At 46.8% G+C, this 23,185-nt stretch overlaps 1 protein-coding gene across 1 annotated transcript in view; it reads left to right on the top strand.

Moving 5' to 3' along the window:
* Positions 1–23,185, top strand: part of ACACB (acetyl-CoA carboxylase beta) — a 3,851,763-nt gene that overhangs the window by 2,319,742 nt on the left and 1,508,836 nt on the right. The window contains exon 33 of the mRNA XM_069619430.1: positions 945–1,001. Within this exon, the coding sequence (XP_069475531.1) occupies positions 945–1,001 (57 nt within the window). The remainder of the gene's footprint in view (positions 1–944; positions 1,002–23,185) is intronic.

The following is a 23,185-nucleotide window of genomic DNA, read 5'->3' as shown; positions in this document are numbered from 1 at the left end:
TCAAGGGATGTTCCCGCCACTCCCTCATCCATGTTTTGGTGCAGCTGTTATGTTGCACGTATCCTGAGGTCCAGGGGAACACCTCCTCCCACCCCATTCTTACCAGCTCACAGGGACTCCGAGGGTTGAGGGGATTGGAGAGGGGGAACCCACCTGAATGCCAGTCTTGGCTAGATCCTGCGCTGGTCGTAGCTGCAGGTTATGGATGACTGCGTTTGCTCCGCACCACCACATAAGTGTGATTCCAGTGTGGCAATCCAGGTCCGCTGCTCTGGGCACTGGGCCTCCGTTGCATTCTCACCTCAGGCCGGATGCACCAGGAGCCGGTTGTTCTCAGTTCCCCTTCCGTTGAAACCGCAGGATCAAGCCTGGGTTTGCTCCTCCAGGCACCAGTGAGGCTATTGAGCGGGTTAGAGCCTTCAACTGCACCGCACCTTTTGGGTCGTATGGCTGGACTCGGCCCACGCCGCACCAACCGATTTTCTTCAGGATTTCTGCAGCATTATGTCGGGATCAATGTCTCTTCTCTGAGCCGTAGTTGCACAAGTTTTGCAGTTCAATAGCAGGAGCTTTTCCAGGATTTTAGCAACCCCGGCTAGCCATGCCCATTTCTTTGATTTACATCCCTAGACATGGTTTACTTTTAGTTGTGAGTACAAGGCTATGTGTTCAACACACACACTTTTACGTTGAACTCTTTGACTCAGTCTTTCATTAGTTTTGTTCATGTAGGGAAGTCCCACTTTAGCATAGGGCAAGTCAGACGTTCAACCATCCTGACATTTGTTTTAATAAATTATCTTATTTTGAACTTTAAGTCTTTTGTCTGTGTCTAGCTTCATGATGCCTTCATATTTGGCATGAACATATTGTGCACTGTCTTCCCTTGCTTCAAATTCATGTGTGAGGTACAGCATTGTAAATCTTTGAATATTTTTTTGCAGAAAAACATTCTGGTTGAATATGGTCTGCGAAGAATAACATTTCTAATAGCACAGCAGGTGAGTGCAATCAATATTGTGTGTCAACATGTATATTTTATGTAAAAGAATGGGGAGGTGTAAAGGTTTCATGTGGTAAACCAAAAGGAACCTTGTCAAAATGTAACAAGAAAATCATAGAATTTGGAGGTTGATTACCATGCCATGTTAGAAATCCAGTATGAAATTTGCACGTGAGATAGGTTATTCTGTAATTTTTGTTCTGAGAGCACTTTGTGAAGGAATATTACTGCAACGCCGTGTCAACGTCCCTATTATTGTTAGGTTGCCCACTACTGTCCAAATGGCAAAGTGCACCTCTGTGTGCCCTTCCACATCGCCAACAGCTATCATTTTAACAAACAGAATGAGCATGGTTCTACGGAATGTGAGACATGCATGGTATCAAGAGAGACACAGCATAGACTCAGAAGGGTTAGTTCGAAACCTTTATTTACTGAAGCTTTTGGGTTGGTGTAACACCTAACTGGCCCTAACTCTAAAGGGGCAGTGCCCTTAACTGATGTGTCTAATGGCCGTCAGTTAAGGGAACCAGTAGTCCAAAATAAGTCCGTCTTTGTCTGAACCTATGATTGCCCTAGCTCTATGCAAAAATGTGATAGGAAGTCTTTCAAAAATAAGAAAATAGTGGTTCAACAAAAATGGGAAACAGGGTTGGTTCCAGGTGATCTTCCTACTAGGTGCTGCTTGGTCAAGGTCAAATAGTAGAGCTGTTCGTTGGACCTTCTTCTTAGGCCTCTTGTAGTTAACAAAGTTCTTAAGTTCTCTGGGATTCCCTTCCCCACGTTTCAGTTTGGTCAAACTCCAAAATACCATAAAAAAGATAGATATATCACAGTTCCCTCTGTATGCTTCTTGGGGTTCCCTTGCCCAAGCTGCACATCTCTTAATAACACAACCAAAATCGCAAGTCTTCAGGCCACTCAAGATTCTTAAACACAAAGTCACTCTTTATCGGGTTGTACTCTGTTTTCTTAAAGTTCCAATTGTTAAACACACATGTCTCTTGGAATATGCTGTACTCAGCAGTTCTTTCATACACTGTTTCTTCTTAGGGTAGGACCAGAGGCTTCCGAAAACGCCAGGTTTTGGCTTTTCCTAGTCTCGACCAATCTGACCCTGTTGCCCCTCTCATGGATCTTGTTTCTCTCACTTTATCTTCGTGCCTCTTGGACCTTCCTGCTTTGCATGTGTTCCTTCACCTTTTGTTTCATTTGCTCCTCCTTCCTCATGCACTCTTGCATTTTCCTTTTTCACTTTTGCTTTCCTCGATCTGCTTTGCTCCTCTTGTGCCACTTGCCCGACTTTACTTTCAACTTGCTTTCAACTTTTGTTTCAGGACGCTTGCCGCTTTCAGTTCTGCTTGCTGTGTCCTTTTGCTTCTGCGCCGCTTTCGCGCACCATTACTATTTCTGCTTTCCGCTACATCTCTTTGCTTTAGTTGTCTTTTTCTCTGTGCCGCCTGACACTTTCACAATACTGTTATCCTACTTCAGCCACACGCACGCCACTGAGTCTCTGCTGCTTAACCCATGTTGCGCGGCACTGGCGGGTTCTTCCTTGGGGATGAGGCTGAGGTCAGGGTCTCACCACCTGCCCCTCAGACACCTCTCAGACCGGGAAGCGTCCCAGAGGAACAAGTACTTGCATGGTCCCATCTGCCTTCAACACGCTGCAGCCGGCTCTGTACACAGGGTCAGCGTTCCAGCATGTCACGCTCCGGATCATTCTTCCTGCAACTCTCAGCTTCTCCGGTCCTCTGTGCTTCCCCAGCTCGCTCATTCATCTGATCAGGGCTGCACCTTATATAGGGAACCAGCTTGTTAAGTGGAGTCAGTTGGAAACAGTCAGTTGGGGGTGCCTGACCCTGCCTGACAATGGGACAGTGTGTTTTCTACAGTCCATTGCCCTTGTTTTCCCCATGTTATTCCTAGGGGTAAACGTCATGGATCTCAGTGGCTTCCTCCTCGTCTCAGTATTTCTCAAGATTGGGGAGGAGGAGATGAGGTGTGATTCTAAACACCCCACAAAGGCTGAGGGAGAGTAAGTTAAGGGGTCTTTTGGACTGGGAAAATACTACATCTCGCTTGAGGGCATTCTCCTTCCAATACCCTGTGACCCTGCACTCAGGTGATCCTCCCTCGCTTGTCCACCCCCCAGGTTCCGGATCCAAAAGCCATGATCCTTTCCTGGCCACCTGAATAGAGGATCCCAGGGGAGTAGGCGGGAGAACACTGTCGGGTTTCTCACAGCAATCACCTTCACCTTCCACTATCACACACATTCAGAATAATTTCAAGTTACACAGGGCACGGCGGTTCCAGTGTCAAAGAACAGTTAATTACCAGCTTAACATTTCAGCCTTTAAAGAGCAAAACGCTGTAGGACGAATGCCTCCTCACAAGCTAAAACTGAAAGAAGTTGCTGTAATTATGCTACTAAGCAATCTTATGCCATCACAGGTACTCTGCTATGGAGCAAGGTTTACAATTACGCGTCTACAAAGACACATCATAGGGGCCTGTATAATCGTGGATTAAATTTAGCTACTGTTCTTATCACGTGCATACCTCTCATTCCATCTGATAGAAATATGTCTTTCAAATTCAAAAGAAGACCGTTTCCTATACATTTTACCTTTTTAATGACCATTAATAAGTCACAGGGACCTATTTCCTGGAAGCAATCGGTGGTAATTCCGATATTTGAAGGGGGGCAGATGTGACCCTATGAATTACCGACCAATATTGACCTTTAAAATATGCTACAACGGCGTATGTTACGCCAAGAACAGCTAGTAGATTTATATATATTCAGTGAAATAACCTTAGTTAAAGGGACGTTCTGGTTAAGTTGCACTAATAATAACCTATAAAATTCAGTGAAAAAACATTTGTAAATGGGACGTTATGGGTGCAAGGTAAAATCGAAATGCCAAAGAAATTGACCAGCTATGGTAAGCTATGCAACCTTAACTAGGGCCACCACCATGCACTGCTAACACTAATGCCCAGGACATCAAAGATGACATCACAAATGGCATCATCGATAACATCACAGGTTTTTACCAGTGCAACCTAATTTACCAGCAACTTCATAATTTCTCTTCACAAACTTTGCACTTAAAAATCATTCTCCCCTGCCACATAATAGCTACAACACTCACGGATCCCGTGTTCCCGTCCATCTTCCGATCCCCAGCAGGGGCTTCCTGATGCAGCAGGGCGGGGCATTGGAACCTGCGGACCCGGCCAAACTGGCTCTGTAGGCCTAGTTGCTGATCAGCACAGGCTTCAGCATGCTCACTTTTCAGTTGACAACTGGGACATCTTTCAGCAGGCCAGGAGGCCAATGTATCAGTCCCAGTATAAAGCAAATGGACTAGGTTCTGGCATTGGGCGAGCAACAAGGGGCTGGACCCTTTCTCTTGTCCTTTGGATGATTCGCTTTTTCGCAGCACCTGGCTCATTCTGGAGTCCATGTGGATACTTGCTGAATGTATTTGGCAGCCATCGCGGCCAGGGCATGCGTTTTCGGTCGGCCAACCCAGTGGTTAAGGCTCACCTTAAGTGGTTCTCAAGAATGTTTTCTTCAGTGCACAGGCGGCATCGGGTCTGGAACCTCAATGTGGTTCTGGCAGCTTTGCAATGCAAGCCTTTTGAGCCGATGGCTTCTGTGGACATCTGCTTGGTGACGCTAAAGACTGTTTTATTGGTGGTTCTCACCTCTGCGCACATGGTTAGTGAGCTGCCGGCGATGTCCTCGTGCAAGCCATTCACCACATTTCACAATGACAAGGTCACCTTGTACACATTTCTTGTCAAAGGTGGTCTCCCCATTTCATTTGAATCAAGAGAGCTGCCTGTCGGTGTTCTTCCTGAACCCACTGTCAGAAGCAGAAAGGGCCCTGCATTCCTTGGACCTCAGGAAGGTCCTCAAGTTTTATCTATCCCGGATGAAATCCTTGAGGATGTCTGAGGCATTGTTTGTGACTTTTGGGGGCTCCTTCCCCAGCACTAAGGCCGCCAAGACTTCCATCACCCGTTGGATGGTTCAGGCAATTTCGGAAGAGTACACGGCGGTGGGCAAACCTGTTCTGAAGGAATTCATGCCCGTGCATTTCAGAGACATTTTTTTGGGATGTCATCAGCTGGGCGGCTACTTGGGCCACTTGGTCGGATTTCTGTAGCCACTGCAGAGTTTGGGCAGGTGGTTATGAAGAACCTTTTTGCTTCATCCTAGTAGGCAGGTTGTCACAGCTCCACCCTATGTTCTTGTTTCGGTGGAATCACCCACAAGGATGGAGAAAAAGGGATGGGACGTATGAGTAATTAAAATTGCTCATCATAGTGACTAGAGTACTCATAGTTCATAGTCCCCTTTCCTCCATACGTCCCACCCACCTTCCCCCGCTAGTATGCCAAGGGGTAAAATGTACCAAGAGCAGCCAGGTATCTAAGCGTCCGATGTGTTCAAAGGGGTCTGAGGTTAAGCGCTATACTAAATTTAAGGGGAAAGCTACATTTGTCGCTGCCAAATGTTCAGTACCGTTCCCATGTTGGGGGACGCCCACAAGGATGGAGGGAAGAGTACTATAGACTGAGTACTCTTGTCACTACGGTGAGTAACTTTCATTTATGACTGCAGAGAAGTCTGTGGCACTCTGCATAGAAATGTTCTTATCTGGCAGGTAAGGAGGGAGGTTGGACGCTGTAGCTGAATAAGAGCTAAGAGAAACAGTCTCCAAGGAACAGAGCTAAAGGAGAGGGTCTTGATAAGGCTAGGAGCAGCGCAGAGAAGGCGATGAATAGAAGGCGACTTTGCAGTTGCAGCTTTGCTAAGAAAACGCTGCAGAGAAGCAGCTTTGCAGGAAACAATAGGATCTTTCACCGTAGCAAGAGCAGATTGAAAAATCTGCTGGACAGCAAGCGGACATCGGAGGAAGTGGCTTACAGAATGTTGACGGGAAGGAAGCGGCTTGTAAATGCAGAAGCGTGAAAGGGAGTGCTCAGAAAAGCTAAATTGGCAGGGTAGAGCGGCGAGGAGTGCTGCATTGAGTCAGGAGGACACAGAGACAAACACAGGGATTGTAGAATTAAGTAAAAAGCTCACTATTAGTTAACAGCGATACAGAGACCCACTTGTCTTTCCTCTTTAAGTAGATATGAGTCTCTGGGTCCGTGTTTAGGCATTCAGTTAGCGGCATCTTCAAATGAGCAAGAACGCTCATACGAAAATGTGATGGAATTTAGCAGGCGCCATCTTGAACAGAAAGATGAATAGGAAGGATGTCTCCTTTTCCATCTATTCCACAACAATCTGGAGGAGGTATTCCTAACACACAGGCCATACAGGAGGCAGTTGACCCGTACCTTCAACGAACAACTATCATAAGTGTGCATTGTGATGCAATCATCTGCAGGGTGGTACAATGGGGTGGAGCAATTCCACAACGCCTTCGAGACTGGTGTGAAGGCCCATGAAAGAAATTGCCCCCTACCTTAGTTTTTATGACCAGTGCTCAACATCTTCCCCTCTCTGCCTGTCCCTCCCTCTATAGTGGTTGGTATCCATTCCCCGCCCGGACTCCTTCCCTCTTTCTGTCAAAAAAAGAAGAAAAGAACAATCCTCTCCATCCCCCACCAAAAAAAGTTTCATGGAGGATCACCTTTCGAAGTCTAAAAATTGAATGAAAAAAAATGGTATAATGGATTGTTATGGACTCCATCTGCATTATATTGATGCATAAAGCAGGTGGACTCCATAAGAATCACCAGCATTTCCATCGGCATTAAAATCCATGTCGGTGCAACCACTGGAACATTTCTATAGTGTTAGGCAGAAACCTGTGCAGTTCTCTTTGGGAACACTGCAAAAGATTTAGGATTACAGGTGTTAGCAGTAAACTCATTGGTGGCAGTCTGTACCACCCAGATTTACCTGGTAGCTGTGGCTGAGCAGTCAGACTTCCCTCAAGAAGAGTTAGGCAGTATGCAAAGTATACACAATAGGCACTCAGATACAATAATACAAGCAAACAATGACCATAGCTTTGGTATCAAAGTATATAATTATTTATTTAAAAACACACTGTTTGAAACACTCCAGCACTCTTATTGTAAAACACTCTAAACACAGTTACTATTATAATATATACAACCCTGGTTCCTTATCAGATAGGTCTTAGTTAACACCACTTATTTCCAGACAGAGGTGAGCGCTTAACTATAGATGGCACTCCAATAAGTTCATGAAGAAGGGGGGGGAGACAGAATATGGAAAGATACACCACTCTAAGATTTAGGAACACTATCAGCAAGGCAGAAGAGCAAAAGTCACTTATGAGCTAAAGTCCATAGGCTGGGCCCACTCTTAGAGAGAGCAGAGCACAAATGCGCCCAAGATCACACAGTTACACTAGGCTTAGAAAGTCTTGCAGAGAGTTTCGAGAGGCTCAGAAAAGTTTAGCCAGGGTGTCCCAGGCTAACCCAGGTTCGAAAGCCGGGGGCCAAATCTACCCCGTACAGTCGGTGGCAAGGGAAGCCAGGCGGGACATGGTACCTTAAGTGGGAAGGATCCTCCAGCGGTGGCAGTTGTTCCTGGCAGCGGGTGCAAGTATCGGCATCGTCCAGGGGAAGAGAATATCTCGACTTGGAGGAAAGCTGAAGGTCGTTGCACTGCCACGGAAGAAACCAGCCGCAGAGTTTTCCGGTTAAAGGTATTACCCTTTATTTCGCGGTCGTGCTAAAACGTGGTATCCCGCTTGCCGGGGTGCTTGGCACAGGCAAGGCGGCCACGAGATACGTCGGGAAGGCGAAAAGACGGTGAAACTGGTTATCCCCACCAGTCAAGGAAGAAGACTCTCCGGCGGGAGATCTCCAGTGTCGTTGGGAAAAGTGGTGAGACGGACCAGCAGGGCTCCACCGGTGGTGTCGTCGTGGCAGGTCGGCTAAGCTTCTCCCTCGTCGGATTCCTAGGTCCTGTGGCGACTTCTGAAGTTCCAGTCCCCAAAGCCCTGCTTTTATGCAGAAAACCCCCATTCACTCAGCCTAGCTGTCCAATCAGGACAGAGAGCGACTTGAGTTGCCTAGGCAACTCAGTCCAGGGTGCCTAAATCCCCCTCCACCCCTCCTAAGTACCCCAGACAGAGTGGCACCACTTTGGAGGGCTTCTGTGGAGAAGCCCGCCAAAAAGTGGAACAAAGGGCTGGACTTAAGTTGGAGTCACAGAAGAGAACACAAATGCCATTTTAGAACCGAGTTTTGGCAAAAAATACCAACCGGAGAATTAATAATAATTAAATAAACCGGCGGTATGTTCGAGGCTCTCGTAATTAAATAAATAAAGATAGTAGCCAGAACAATGAGAAAATCCCATAGAGAAATATTTGCGGTTGAATATAAAAAGTAGTATCCACTGCCACCAGCCAAAACTCGATCAGGGGGGACGGAGGCGTGCCCCCTCGACTAACAGACCCCGGAGCAATCGAATTGCCCCAGCCAGTACGTCCACAATATGATGGTTTGTACTGGTTCTGTTCAGAATTCAAGACTAGTAAAGTCAATGGTGACTTTACATGCCCTGGGAGACAGTAGTCAGTCCCAGGGTATGGGGTCTATACTGGGGGGTCACTATGACACCCCTGTGTCACTGCACTGAGGGTGCTGTGTAACACATCACAAAAACACATGAAGCCCTATGGAGTTAAAGACCCCATAGCCCATTAAACACATCTAGAGTCAAAGGAATACACTCAAATCATGTCCAAGAGGGAGGGTAAAAGAGTCTCACTCTTGGCAGGAGAAAACAATAAACCCCAAAAATCCAGCAAAGCTGCTGGGGGACTCACTAGGTTAGGAAATTCAGCCTAAACAGAGCATTCTCCCTAACATATAGCACTGAGGAAAAAAAATGACAAATAATAGAAATAACGTGCTTCTTTTTTGTGTGTACTTAACGCTGTTAGCTTGCATAAGCAAACTCTTAGCCATTACACAAATACATAAAGGAAAAACAATTTCAAGTAATTCTACAATTTCATAAACACAATTCATCTTTAACTATCATAAAAACATCTAATTCACTTACAATATACTGTTTCTTATAAAAACATTTGTTGCATAAAATATATAGCCATCGTCCCACTAACAATCTATTCATAAATGATACTGTCATAAATAAAGTTCTATTCCACCCCTCGTCTCTCCCATACAAACAATTAAACATGCAGTGGGACATGAATAGAAGGAGTTAGTCGTACTCAAGGCTTTTACACCTTCCATGCACATTACACCACCAAAGAGCATTCGTACCTTTTCTATGTTTTTTTACCCTAGATGTCCATGGGCGGGAGAACATGTCGCGCACTAGACAATCAAAAAACTGAAAAGGGAAGCTTTATGAACTCTACTGCTTTGTTTCTTACTCTTTAATGCTGGCTCTTAAAAGAGCCTTTTTGTTCTTTTAAGACTAATGGTAATATGTTTACTTGTAATGTGTACCAATACCTTTTTTTCATTACATACTCTTCTTCCAATTTCATTTCTTTCACAAAAACTGTTTCACTGTATTCTGGATATTGCAAAGAAAATGGTAATTTCCAACACTTGTTAGATGTACTCACTCTATCTTGTTGTATATTATCATTTTCAATAGATGACATTCCAAAATCTGCCAGAAATGCGCATGCAGCTTTATTGTTCTCTTTGTGGACAAAACAACTTGGATCTTTTTCACACTTGTCTCTGAATAATTTGTAAAAATATAAACCTTGTTTTTGGAAAAGGTTCCATCAGACATTTGAAAGTATCTTTCATGGCAAGCTGCCAGGATACACCAGTTACACACCCTTAAACAATTACCTTCACTATGTACTATCATTTCTGGATGTTTCAAATGCACAGTATCTTCACCCATGGGTAATAGAGGACTCCATTTCATGATACAAACTCCATAACACCTCCAATTTTTCAAAGCGCAGATTGTGAACTGCCAAGTTGCTCTGAGTATAGCTGTAGCCAGTTAACCCACAAATCAGCTATAATCCAAAGCGTCTCCTTGTTGTGCTCCATGCTTTCAGCAATACAAACAAGAAATTAAGCACTTGTTACACTGTACTCCTGCAGTTCAACTCCTCCTTCACAAAGAGAAAACCTGATTGGTTAAGCATCACAATGTCCGCAGACATCCGCGATATCCGCGGCTTCTGCAGTTCTCTTTTCCTGCAGGGCATGGTCAAAGTGCCCAGATGACATGGCAATCCGTCCACGAACCGTAGCGCACATCTGCGGACCACAGGGCCGCCCTTCTTCCCTTTTTACCATTATCTCTGCGACACTCCCTGATTGGCTACATTCTAACAGCCACACACCCATCCACCAATCACATTCAAAAATTCTACATCTAACCCCCTTAGCTTAGTTCAACTGTTCCGATGTATCTTTCAACTCTGAGAGTGCATTTGTACTGTGATTTAGAGCCTCCTCTATCACAACCTACTGTACAAACCTTTACAGATTTCTATTTCCAGATTCAACAGGATCTACATTCCACAATCTACATCTAAAAAGACATACTACAGGTATTCCTTCATTTTCCAAGGTAATATTTTTTACTACCTTTTTTATAATTTAACTTCTGCAAAACATACTTCACTGGGGCACCTATCCAAATACCTCATGAATGCTTTTTAAAGTATTTTTGCATACATAAAGACTCACATGTGCTACTATTTCTAGCACTCCACTGTTCCATAGTTGTCAACACAGCTCATTCCAATCTGAAGGTGCCTGTACAGTTTGGTTTATTTCCTTTATATTCTGGAACTTTTAGTTCTGTATTCCCCAGTATAAAACTCGGACTACAGCACCCAGAATGCAACACAAACACCAGCACTGCATAAGCACCAACAGATCGGAATAGATGATGTTGGTAACTATGCAATTCTATATTTAAAAGTACCTCCGTTATTAACCTACAGTACAACGAATAATGGCATCTTGTTTTTAAAAATGACCTGCCTTCTGTCAAAACTATAGCAGACATTCATGTTACACTGGATTATACAACCTTGCCTTTAACTTCACTTCAACTGCAGTGATTATGCTGCAAAACGTGCTGCACCCATTGTAATAGTTTAATAGTGCTTTTAAACTTATGTATGCTTCCATAGTGAATGTCATGTCCTATTACTTATAACAGTGCAGAATTTACAGAAAAAAACGAAGATTATCAAAGAACCCTACTGTATAAAGACAACTCTTATTAATGTGTCATAGCAATTAGAATAAAATAACTATATTGTCTATGGTCCTAAAGTATCTGTTCGTAATATACTCTATTTCTCACTTCCTCATTCCATTCCAACAATCATACTTTATTCCATTACATCACAGCATTCCTCTTTATCCTATAACACCACCATCTCCAACCATACTACTACAAATACCTTAACGCACAGCCTCCACCAACTACACATACTTCTTACACAAACCACTTTCCAGTTACAATCCATATCATTAACCCAACACCTCACAGTTTTACAAGCTATCTGAAAATCTTTTCTGTCACACCTCCTATCACCTGTACATCTCTCTGCCTCATGTTACTTCCACAACAAACTTCTTCCTCACTCCACTGCCCGAAATTAATGTACATCTTTATACTTTTGCATATCCCTCTTAGCATTAAACCAGAGGTCTACAATCTCTTGTTCTACAAATGTTTTACCCCCTAACCCCCATTATCTATACATTCTCCAGCATGGGGTCTAGCATGGATTCACATGCTCATGAATATTCCCTGTTGTCAGGCTGGGAACCCTAGGTAAAAGAAAAAAGATTTTAACTTTCACTTAACTGTATTTCTCCTCTAAATCAATCACTTTCCTCTAGGTCATACTGCCCCCATCCAATGACATTCCTTTCCCTATGCTTCACCCCTGGTGGCCATCTTCAGATTTTAACCGCACGCTACAGTATTGGGAGTCCTCAACTTGATCTCTCTGAGCTAGTTTTATGTTTTTGGCAAAGATCTTGATCCACCGTCGGATCATCGAAGAGAACGAGGGTCAAAGCATCTTCAAACTCTGCACAAAGTGTTGATTAAGGAACATCTTTGTGGAGGATTGGCACCATAAATGCATAAACTGCCTGCGTTCGGATCACGATGAGAAGGGATGCATGGTGTGCCATGGTTTCTCGAAGAAAATCAAAAAAGACAGAGCATGCTATTGGCATGGCTCAAGTCAAGCAATGCCACTGACAGTCTCTGGGCAGGGTCACGCCTCATCCAGGACCAGCCGGTCTGAATAGCGTTCTCCCTCCGGGACGAGGTTGCAATCCTTTAAGGACACACCGCTCATGGGGGTCCAAGAGAAGGCCAGGCTCTATGACGCTAGCTCTGCTGGGTTTGCCGCTAACGCGCGTCTGGATTCAGACAAAAGGCGATCACTGTCAACCTCCACAGTGAGTCTGCCAAAGAAAGGAACATCTTTGAAAAGGAAGTCATTAACCTTGTCCAAACTCTGTGTGTCGGCAGATAATCCGACGAGGGACAGGTTTGGGGAGGACTCGTCGAGGCCAGCTAAGACTTTGCACCATGCCAAGTCAACTGAGTCGATGACGGCACTGTTGACGAAAACATCCACAGGCACTTTGTCGTCTAAGTCAACGACGTCCACTACGGCTCTGAAAGAGAGCGGGTCCAGAAAAGAAGTGGTGGCTGATCCATGGGTTTCCATGCCAACAAGGCGAGATATGGCTGAGAGAGATATATATACCTGTGGAACCTCCCAAGTACGTGGACGAGCAGGCTACTTCGGATAGACCGGAGCAGATCTACTCGAGTACCGATGAGGGAGAGAATGATCCTCACAATGGGTGCTTCTCAGACCACGACGGAGGTGGACCTCAGTCCCCTGTGCAGAAGAGGAGACACATCAGCCCAGATCCCACTCTGCTGGCTCTGTTCACCCCTAGACCTAGGGATGTGTCTCTGGACACTCTACCCTACAAGCATTGGTCACCGAAATCCAGCAAAGGATGCATCCATCGGGGCCTACACCTCCACAGGAGGCGCCAGAACCTCTGCGGTTAAACACCCCAACCCCCAGCGGAAGAGGAAGTCCAAAGGGGGCTCTGGTCCACAGCATCATCAAACTCCTCCACCACCGTCTCATCGTGGAAAGACTCCTCCCGGAGACCCGGATCCGCACACGGGCACGGACACAGCTACCACAGCTACAGGCACCGAAAAGGAGGACGATTTCATTGCGGCTGACAGAGAAACTTCACACACTGACGATCCCCATAGGGCCTCCGCACCGGACGAAGTTGGATCCTTTCATTTGGTCATGTCAAGGGCCTGTGAAGTATTTCAGTTGGTTCTCAAGGATACAAAGAAAGAGGGTTTCCTGTATCAACTACGCAAATCTAGGAGAAAGACCTTCATGTCTATTCCCTTCCTGGACGACATCTGGGAGGAAGCCTATATCATGAATGTCAGGCTGATCACTCAATTCGTCGGAACCAGAATTGTCTTTATGCAGAACCCACTCCTCCTCACCTGATTCTTCTGTAGACTCCTCGCGTCTTCGCCCCTTTTTTTTGTGGATTTCTTTTTTGACAAGAGATATGTTTTTCCGCGGTTAGAAGCCACCCTGTTCCCCCTAGTTAAACCAGGGAAACAACGGACACCCTTTCCGCAGAAGCCATAGGAGAGGAAAAAAGCGTATGCTAAAAAAAACCTCTCTTTTGTGTTTCGATCTTGTTGTGGAGCAAGGTTAACCAGACAAGTTGCTTTTCCAGGTATCCGAAGGAGAGGATGTTCCGGGTTGCAGAGGATCGCAGAGACCGCAGAGGATCACGTGAATGCCTAGCTGGGAGGGGAAAAGGTAAGAGTGGAATGCCGGAAGAGCGGCGGTAGACCGGGAAGAGGAAGAATGGAAGCGGAGACCGAAAAGAAAGAAGGAGAGAGAAAGTAAGAGGTCAGAACGGAGGAAGGATAATAGACCCGTAAAGAAAGGGTAAGGAAACGGGTAAGCACGGAAGAAGGTAAGCACAAAAGAGGAGGACCGAGGCACCGGAAAAAACAAAAACAGGACGAGGAGAGAGGGAAAGGGAATAGAGGAAATGAGCAGATAGACGAAGGGAGAAAAAATACTACGGAACGCTAGGATGCGTGGAGACGAGGAAATAGCGTAGGACCAAGGAGGGAAAGGGCACCAGAAAGAGAAAGGCTAAGAAAGAAGGCAGAAAGGGAATAGAACCGGCAAAAGACCGGCCAAGCAGCAAGCAAGGAACTGGAGAGCGAGCGCTTGCGAAACGGAGCGTGAAAGCTTCAGTTGCAACGTGCCAGGCAAAACAAAGAGGCGTGGTTAAGAGCGAAACCAGGAAGAAGCCGGGAAAAGACTAGAGCGTAGCAAAAGGAAATGGGGGGAAAAAAGTGGAACAATCAATGGCGGCGGAGTTGCCATTGGCTTTTCAGACTCCAAGGGAATCTCCTTGCAAACGGCATGACAGCCTAGCCCTAATGAAAAATCATAGTACGGAACCGACCAAGCGGGACACGTTGGAGAAAAAATACAAGGGGCTAGATTTGGCTCCCAGGTGCCTAAGGTCTCAGCCCTCGCCGGATTCAGTGGTCTCGGCTGCAGGTAAGAAACGCTCAGCGAACCCGTCATTGGCAGCCATGGTACCTTCGGACCAGGAGGGGAAGAAGATGTATTCAATGGGCAAGAGGATAATATACACGGCAGTCTCTACCATCAAGGCAGCGAACGCCCTAGCCATTTTGTCCCGGTATGAATGGGAACGCTGGTAAAAGCTGGGTCCTATCCTGGACTTCCTGCCCCAAGACAAGTAGGTCGAGGCACTAGAACTCTTTCAGGAAGGCGAAGTGGCCTCAGATCACGCCATCACAGTGGTGTAGACTTCACGGACACAAGGTTTCGCCAGATGGGAAACTGGATGTGTCTGCACCATCAAGGTTGGCTAAAGGCTACAAACTTTCACCAGAAAGTTCAGACTAAGGTGCTGGATATGCCGTTCGACAGGGAGAAACTCTTCGGAAAGGCGGTCGACGGTCATTGCAGGCGATAAAGACCGACACGGGCACAGCATGCTTCCTGGAAAATTTTGCAGCAGCGACGATCGTTGTCCTTTCGCTCTTCAAGACGAAAGCCAGGAAGATCGCCCAAGAGTTATAGTTGCACACACAGTCAGCCTCCGTGCTCTATCACTCAAGAAGCGTACAGGGGCCGCTCTCAAGGCAGCAGAGGGCAGCGGCGGCCTCGTCTGCAGGGCATAGCCCCTACCCCAAGCAGGCTTTGAACTGGCTGTGGCTTCGGGCTCCCACCTGCGCACCCCAGTAGGAGGCCATCTGGTAAAGTTTGTCAGCATGTAGGAAAAGATCACCACAGACAGATGGGTGCTGGATGCTCTCGGACAGGGGCACACCTTGGAGTCCCAACGGAGGTGTCCTTGTGTTCCCCCGATTCAGCGACAGGAATTACACGGGCCCCCGCTTCTGTAGGAGGTGCAGGCAATGTTGCTGAAAGGGGCAATGGAACCCGTTCCCCAGCGGCTCTGGGGCTCCAGAGTATATTCCAGATACTTTCTAGTTCAAAAGAAGACAGGATACTGGATCTACGTCGTCTCAGCAAGTACTTCAAGTCCCAAAGGTTCTGGATGGTCATGTTGCAACATGTGTTCAGCCAGCTGGAACAAGGAGATTTTCTGACGTCATTGGACCTGGAGGACGCCTACTTCCACATCCCCATTCACAAGAAGCATCACAAGTTCCTGCAATTCGTAGTTCTTTCTGTTCATGATATACTCTATTGGCCTTCTGGCCTGAATTCTGCCCAAGGGTGTATATGAAGTGCCTGGCCCTGGTGGTGGCACATCTTCGTATGCAGGGCATCCACGTATACCCCTTCCAGGATGACTGGCTGGTGCGTTCCCGCTCACAATCTCTGGCAATCGAGCACAAAGTGAAGACAGTACATCTGCTGACGGAGTTGGGGTTCTTCATAAACTATCCAAAGTCTTGATTGAAGCCATCTCAGGACTCTCTATTCCTAGGAGCACGACTCTGAGGAGAGCGTGAAAAACCATACAAGGCAAGGTGCAGCGATTGTCGTCGCCCCAGACGGCGACGGTGCAATCCATCAAGTCGCTTCTAGGCATGTTGCCCTCCTACATCAACCTTGTTCGCCTTTGCAGACAGCGCATTAGACCTCTCCAGGAGTTCCTGGTGGATGCAAGTGTCGGGGAAGTTTACGGACAAGGTCTCCCTCAACAAGGAGTTCCATCTGGCAATAAAGTGGTGGGGTGTTCGGCAGCCTCTTATCCAGGGAGCTCTGTTTCAAGTTCTTCCTCACCACGGATGCCTCTCTAGAGGGATGGGGAGCCCACACCAGACAGTTGCACGCCAGAGACCTCTGGCAACCATAAGAAAAGGACCTCCACATCAACATCCTGGAACTTCGGATCTACACGATTGTCCGCAGGTAAATTACCAGCGACGGAAATGTTTGCATGGGAAATGTACGCTATACGAAATGTTCGTACATTTCCCATGCATACATTTCCATTACAAAACACACAGATTCAAACACACACCCTCAACACACCCATCCCCTTACTTACCTTTCCTTCAGATGCAATTTGTCCCTGCAGTGCCGGTTTGCTTTCACTTCCGTGATCGGGAACCGGCGCTGCAGGGTCCTTTTCTTTTCTTTTTTTAAAAACCTTTGCTCGGGGGAGCTGCGGGGTTGTCCCCTGCAACCCCCGCCCACTATACTGTATAGTATAGTGAGCGGGGTGTTGCGGGGGAGACCCCCGCAGCCCCTGGCTTTTTTCTTATTTATTTATTTTTTTGCTCAGGTGAGCAGCAGGGATGTCCTCCGCAACACTCCGCTCACTATACTGTATAGTGTACTGTATAGTATAGTGAGCGGGGTATTGCGGGGGCCAGCCCCCTGCAGTCTTTTAAACATTTTCACACCGACCCCACTAAAACACCTAAACCCATACCACAAAAAGTTTGAACTTTTGGTAGTTAGAACTTTTCGTGGTGTGTGTTTTAGGTCTCTTGGTGGGGTCGGTAATTTTTATTCGGACATTTCATCCTATTGCGGAACTTCGGACCGTATTCTGGGCCCTCAAGTCTTTTCTGCCCTCATTGAAGGACAAGGTTGTGAGGATCTTCACAGACAACACTACCATCATGTTCTACATCTGAAAACAGGGGAGAGGGACCCGCTCACCGGCACTCTCCAAAGAGGCCCAGGACTTGTGACAAAGGGACCTTCATCAAGGCATGTTCCTCTTTCCGTTTCACCTGGTGGGAGTCAAGAACACCATTGCAGACTCGCTGCAGTGACTCATCCTGGCCCTGCTCCAAACAATAGCGACAGGTCCTTGACTCCCACGGGATCCCAACTTTAGCGCCTTCAATTTCTTCAGTTAGTACTAAATTGAGCTTCAGGCTCATAGCCAGTCTACGCTATGTCAAGCTGGATGTTTTGCTTAAGTAGGTCGGTGACATCCCCACAGACCTTCCATCAATAAGCACAGCTTTAAATCTCTTGTGTGATCTTTTTCGATTGTAAAGATCCAATCCCTTTCTTTTAATTTTCTTTGTTTTTAAGGGGGAGTTCATGAGCATGTCCCTTGCAATACCACTGTCCTTAAGGATTAAATAACATTCCTGCTCCCATTTATTGAAGCAGGGCAAAGTTTTGGAGTCCAAAAGCAGCCTCAGTTCCCACCAGATAGAACTTTGTTCAGCACACAGAAGGCTTTTTAGTACTGCAAGATTTTTTGACAGGATATAAAACTTAATAGAAGGAAGACATAGTTCATAACGAATCACCATTGGAACATCATTCGGGAGTGACAGAACTTTACTCAAAAATAGGCCCTCAATCACTTCCCAGCACATCGATAGTAGAAGCCCCTGATTTTCCCCACCATTTATCAGCATGGATAGCTTTCAGCTTGTAGTATTCGAGCACAGGTGTTAGTGAAAAAAATTCTGAATTGTCTATTAATTGCAGAGGCCTTTGCTGCCAGCATTCTTACCTTGGAGGTCAAGAGGCTCTGCAATTCAGTACTACTCTGCAAAGCCTGCAATTTAGTGCCCAGATAAACAACAAAAGTTGTGACTTGCTCCAAAGCCTCCCAATTTAGACACCAGCGAAAAGTCTTTTATTTTTGCCTCATACTTGAACGAAGAATCAGAATATTCAATTTCTTCAATTTGATAGTTTATTCGGACTGGCATACGCTGCAGCCAGTGCATCCAGCTTTTGCTGGAGGCCAATTGGTGTGTAATCAAACAACACCAAGTCATCAGTGTAAAATAGTCTAAATTTAATGTACAAAGTCCAGGGGAGACGCTACAGATATGTTCAAAGATTTCGCTGATGTCGGAGGTAAAAATAATAAACAGGAGTGGGGCCAAAGTACAGCCCTGTTTTAGGCCTCTGGTGGTTTTAAAGGCAGCTGATAATTTTCCCTGAGCATTCAGCCGGACCCTAATGGTCGTATCTGAGAGAACGGCCACAATCATGTTTAAAAGTGCTTCCTGGCAATCCCATGTCCGCAATTTAGTCCATAGGAGATTCCTGTCGACACTATCAAAGTCTATGGAGAAGTCAATAAAAGCTATGGCCCCCTCGGGGCTCGCATGCTAACACCATATTGTGGTCCAAGTGAGGGCTACAACAATGTCCAGCAGCGCAATTTCCCTATAGTTACTAGGGAGCACTCTTGGGCCCTTTCGGATGAAATTTAAGGACCACATTAGATGGGCCACCTGGGCCCGGGAGCCTGTGAGTTTTAGCTCCTCAGGATAATTGGCTCAATTTCTTTCTCAGTTAAATCCAGGTGCAAAGGCCCTACTGCACAAACGGTTGCATGTCATTTCATCGCGGGATGTTTTTTCGCTGGGTTTTTTACGGAAAAAACCCATCATATTTTTTTACATGATTTTTTGGGGGGGGGGGTTCCCACCCCAAACCCCCCAATTTTGTTTAATTTGTATTTATTCCCAAACACCGAAACCCCATATATATAATTTACTAACCCCCCACCAAAAAATTCGATGGGTTTTTGCGGAAAAGATTTAGGGCAAAAAACCCTGCAAAAAACATCCTGCGATGAAAGAACGTCGTACCGGACAAACCTCCCCCCTGAGTAACAGCAGCATGGGCCTCCCTACTATAAACTTGTTAATAATGAGTCAACCAATCCTTTTCACTTATGGGATTAATTAGGCCATGCGAGGTAGAGCATACCACTCCAGTGATTGCTCGACAAAAGATGCCTATGTTCCTGGACCTAATTAAAGATGGCATCTTTGCTGCATCGTTCAACACCATCTGCTGTTTGTGAAGGTGTTGCCAGTGTCTCTAAGCGATTTACAAGGTTCTGCGGTCCTCAAATGAGAGGTTTTTCCCAATTTCTAGCCACCTCCATAATTCCCTCTTTTTCTGCTGAACTAAGGGGTCATAGAAATGATTCTTGACCAGGCATAACTTAAGCTTTTGAGGTGGCATTTCTGTGTAAATTCGGGTCCTTATAACCCAGTAGGGGGTCGAGAGAAACCAGAACTCAAGCTCCCCCTAACGAAAAGTCTTTCAAGGGTGGAATAGAATCTGCACGTACTTATTCCAGATAATTCTATTTTCCCACCATTGATGTTCAAGCATGCCTATAGGATCCATCAGAAGATTTCTGCCTCTCCACGCTCCAGCAAAGAATCAAGGGGTTGTGGTCACTAAGATCAGAATGAACAATTGACGGGGAGCTAGCATTTTGAAAGATGTCATCTGATGCAAAAAAATCAATAATGCTACTAGCTTTTCCCCTGTGCCAAATAGAATTTGGTGGAAAATCTCCTTTAACGTTGGCATTCAATATACAGAGACCCCAGGCGTCCATAAGTGCCACACATAATGTGCCTCTCGCTATCAGGGCCTTGTTTTGTGAGTTCACTACCCCCAAACCAGCACAAGTAATACAGGATGCATTTAAATCCCCACAAATAAAAATGGAGTTCGAGTTCCTCTTTACCTGTCACAAATATATGATCTCTTCTATGGAATCAAGAAAGATTTCCTGCTGGATTGCTCCTGAATTCCAATAGATATTAAGGACTAAAGTAAAGCCCTTGTCCAGATAGATCAGGCTGTCCTATTCCAACTCCAGTCTGAACAAAAGCATTAGGCATTGCGTAGTGGAAACTGAAATTTTCAGATCATTCCGGATACCAAAGAGTAGTCCAGAAGCTGGTCTCCCTTTATCACCTTTGTCGGCAGGATTTAATAAGCATTCATATCCATCAACTTAGAGGGGAGTTCTTAGCCATGTTTCTTGCAAACAGAACATGTCTATCTCAAATATTAATGATCCTGATGCCACAAACAAATGAGTAAAGCTCCTAGAGTTCCATGAAACGCACGTTATATTTTGAGATGAGACTCTGTCTTAAACCGGATCAGCTACTTTTTGCGTTCATTTAAACAAGAAGCCACCCAGTTCCAGTCAGACCCTTCACATGATTCCATATCTTCACTTAAGCTGGGGCGTGGCCAACGGGCGCGGCCTGGAGGAGTGATCTCTCGGAGCTCCCGTGGCTGCCAGCCTTATCCTACAATATCCTGCTCGAAGAATGAGCGCAAGAGAGGAAATAAAAGCATCTCCCAGAAGCGGAAGAAAGCCTGCACGGTTCGCTGAAGTTTGAGGGAGAACCGTGGGCTAATTCCAAAGAAATCAACCGGAGAAGAACAAAGCGATAAGAAAACCAAGATGGCCACCGGGCGCGAGCGAAGTAACGTCCTTTATCCCTGCACCCGTTGAGAGGAAGCTTTGCATGAACAATCACTGTACCTTCGAGCGCGGACACTGTGTAACGCCCACCTGGTTCCCACGGGGGCACTGATCTAGTCTGGATTACTGCGGCCTCTTCTAGCGTGATGCTCTTCTCTTCCTTCCTTGCAGGTCTTCCAGGTTCAAGACGGGCGTGGCTGTGTCCAGGAGCAGGAGCAGACACGGTGAGCGTTAAGCTGCAGGAAGCAGAACAACGCGAAGCATGAGCTGCTGTCTGGGCGTGGCTTAAATAGCCTCCAAAGAAGTCCCAGGTATGTATCCTTCCCCAACTAGGTATGTATCCTTCCCTGGCCACGCCCCAGTGAAAAAATAGTCCGTTTCAGGTCTCAGGGAGGCCTGAAGCGTGCAGCATGGTCTGCATCAGGTAAGTGCACAAAACACCTCCCTTTATGAGCCTGGCGCCTATGGCGCCAGGACTGATGTCCAACATGAGCCTGGCGCCAAAGGCGCCAGGACTGAGTCCAAAGAGTCCCTATAAGGGGCCGCTGGGCTTTTACCCAAGGGCATGATGCCTGCTTCCGGGGGAGCTGGGCCTGGCCTGATGCTCCGGGGGTAGGCATCATGACACACTGAGACGCACTCGCTCCAGGGTGGGAGAGGGAGAGAGTCTCCAATCCCATGTTCGGTCCTGCACATCTTTCAAAGGAAGCCGCGGGCAAGAAAGAGCAGTCTCCCTTGAGCAGCGACCTGCAGCGAGCCTCACAGCTACACCAGACGGTCGTGGGCGCTCCATATAACTTTGAGCGCCTGCAGACCTGACTATGTTCGACGGCGGTCGGATCCCGAACGGCGAGAATCAGACGGTCCCGGTAAGGAGAGTGGGAGGAGGAAGGCAGTCCTTGAATCTAGCCGGGGGGGTACTGTGAGGAAGAACCCCTCGCCCCCCTACCCTCCTGACTGGCTGGCGGAGTGGCCTTGCCTCCGGTACATACCGGAGCCACGGGGTGGTAGCGAGGCGGACAGCCTAGGCGTCGCAAAGCCACATCAAACAATGAACCTCCACACTGACATTATAAACGGCCAAACCGTTGTATAATCGGAGCGCTGCCCTAAACAGAACGATCCGGACAGTGACACTGGCGGCACACAGGCAGACCCCAAGGGGAGGGGACACAAGATTGCTAACCGTGCACAGCATTATAATCGAACAGCCTGTGCGCTGGAAGGAGCTCCTCCTGACTCACGCAATCACCTTGGAAATCTGTGATAACCACAGCCATCTCCTGCCACAAGACCCCAACAGTGCAATCTCTCAGTCCAGAGGCAGCTGAAGAGACTAAGAAGCACTCAAAGACTGCAGCGAACTAAACCACCACCCAGCACCTGCTCTACTACGGGGTGGGGAAGCGAGGTTGGTCGATCTACCGTGGCAAAATGGCAGCGGACCGCCAGTATATATCACCGACCAACAGTGCCCTACTTCCAAGACTGGGCTCCCTGTGCACACTAAGACTGCACACGAACAATAAGTCCACACAGCAGCAAGAGGAGCAAATACCCCATGCCTGCCCAAGCTAAAAGCAGCACGCTGGAAACAGAGAAGTAGCACATACACGTGCAGAAATGCAACAAATGCAGCTGCAAACAGGGACCCACGTACCGAAAGTATCTCCTGTTGAAGAACAGAAGCAAAAAGCAAGGTCCTCACAGGGCAAACCCTCAACACTGCCTCTCGCTGGGCTTTCCGACCCAGCCAAACTCTCTTCCCCCCCGGCCCCCACGAAACGAAACCAGCCCCCACGCTATAACAACAACAGTACAACATGGGGAAGGACAAACCCAGGAAAACCTCTACACAAAGCAGGATAGAACAATATACCACCACACCACTGTCTCGCTCGCCGGAAAGGCCTACGTCATCCGAAACAGAAAACACAGAAGACAACATCTCCCTTAGGGATATAATGGGCGCCATCGCCAACTCCAGAACATCTATGGAGAAGAAAATGGACAGGATTGGTGCAGAAGTATCCCTACTGAGACACGACCTGCAAAAGCTAATCACACGCACCGGGGAGGCAGAAGCATGCATCTCAGAGACAGAGGACAATCTTCGGGGGGGTCAACCGACACATGTCTAGCATCTTGGACCGCATTAAAATCTTCAAAGGAAGAGTGGATGAAAGCGAGGGAAGATCGAGGCGCAACAACATCCGCATCCTCGGTCTCCCTGAAAAGGCAGAAGGTGCATGCATGAAATTATTCCTTGAGCAATGGCTCATAGACATCTACGATGTGAAGTCTTTCTCCAAGTTCTTCTCTATTGAGCGGGCACATCGCATCCCG

The sequence above is a fragment of the Ambystoma mexicanum genome, chromosome 10 (genome assembly GCF_040938575.1).
Source record: "Ambystoma mexicanum isolate Mex_15411 chromosome 10, UKY_AmexF1_1, whole genome shotgun sequence".
NCBI classification, from domain to species: Eukaryota; Metazoa; Chordata; class Amphibia; order Caudata; family Ambystomatidae; genus Ambystoma; species Ambystoma mexicanum.
This window is presented reverse-complemented; position numbering and strand designations above follow the sequence as displayed.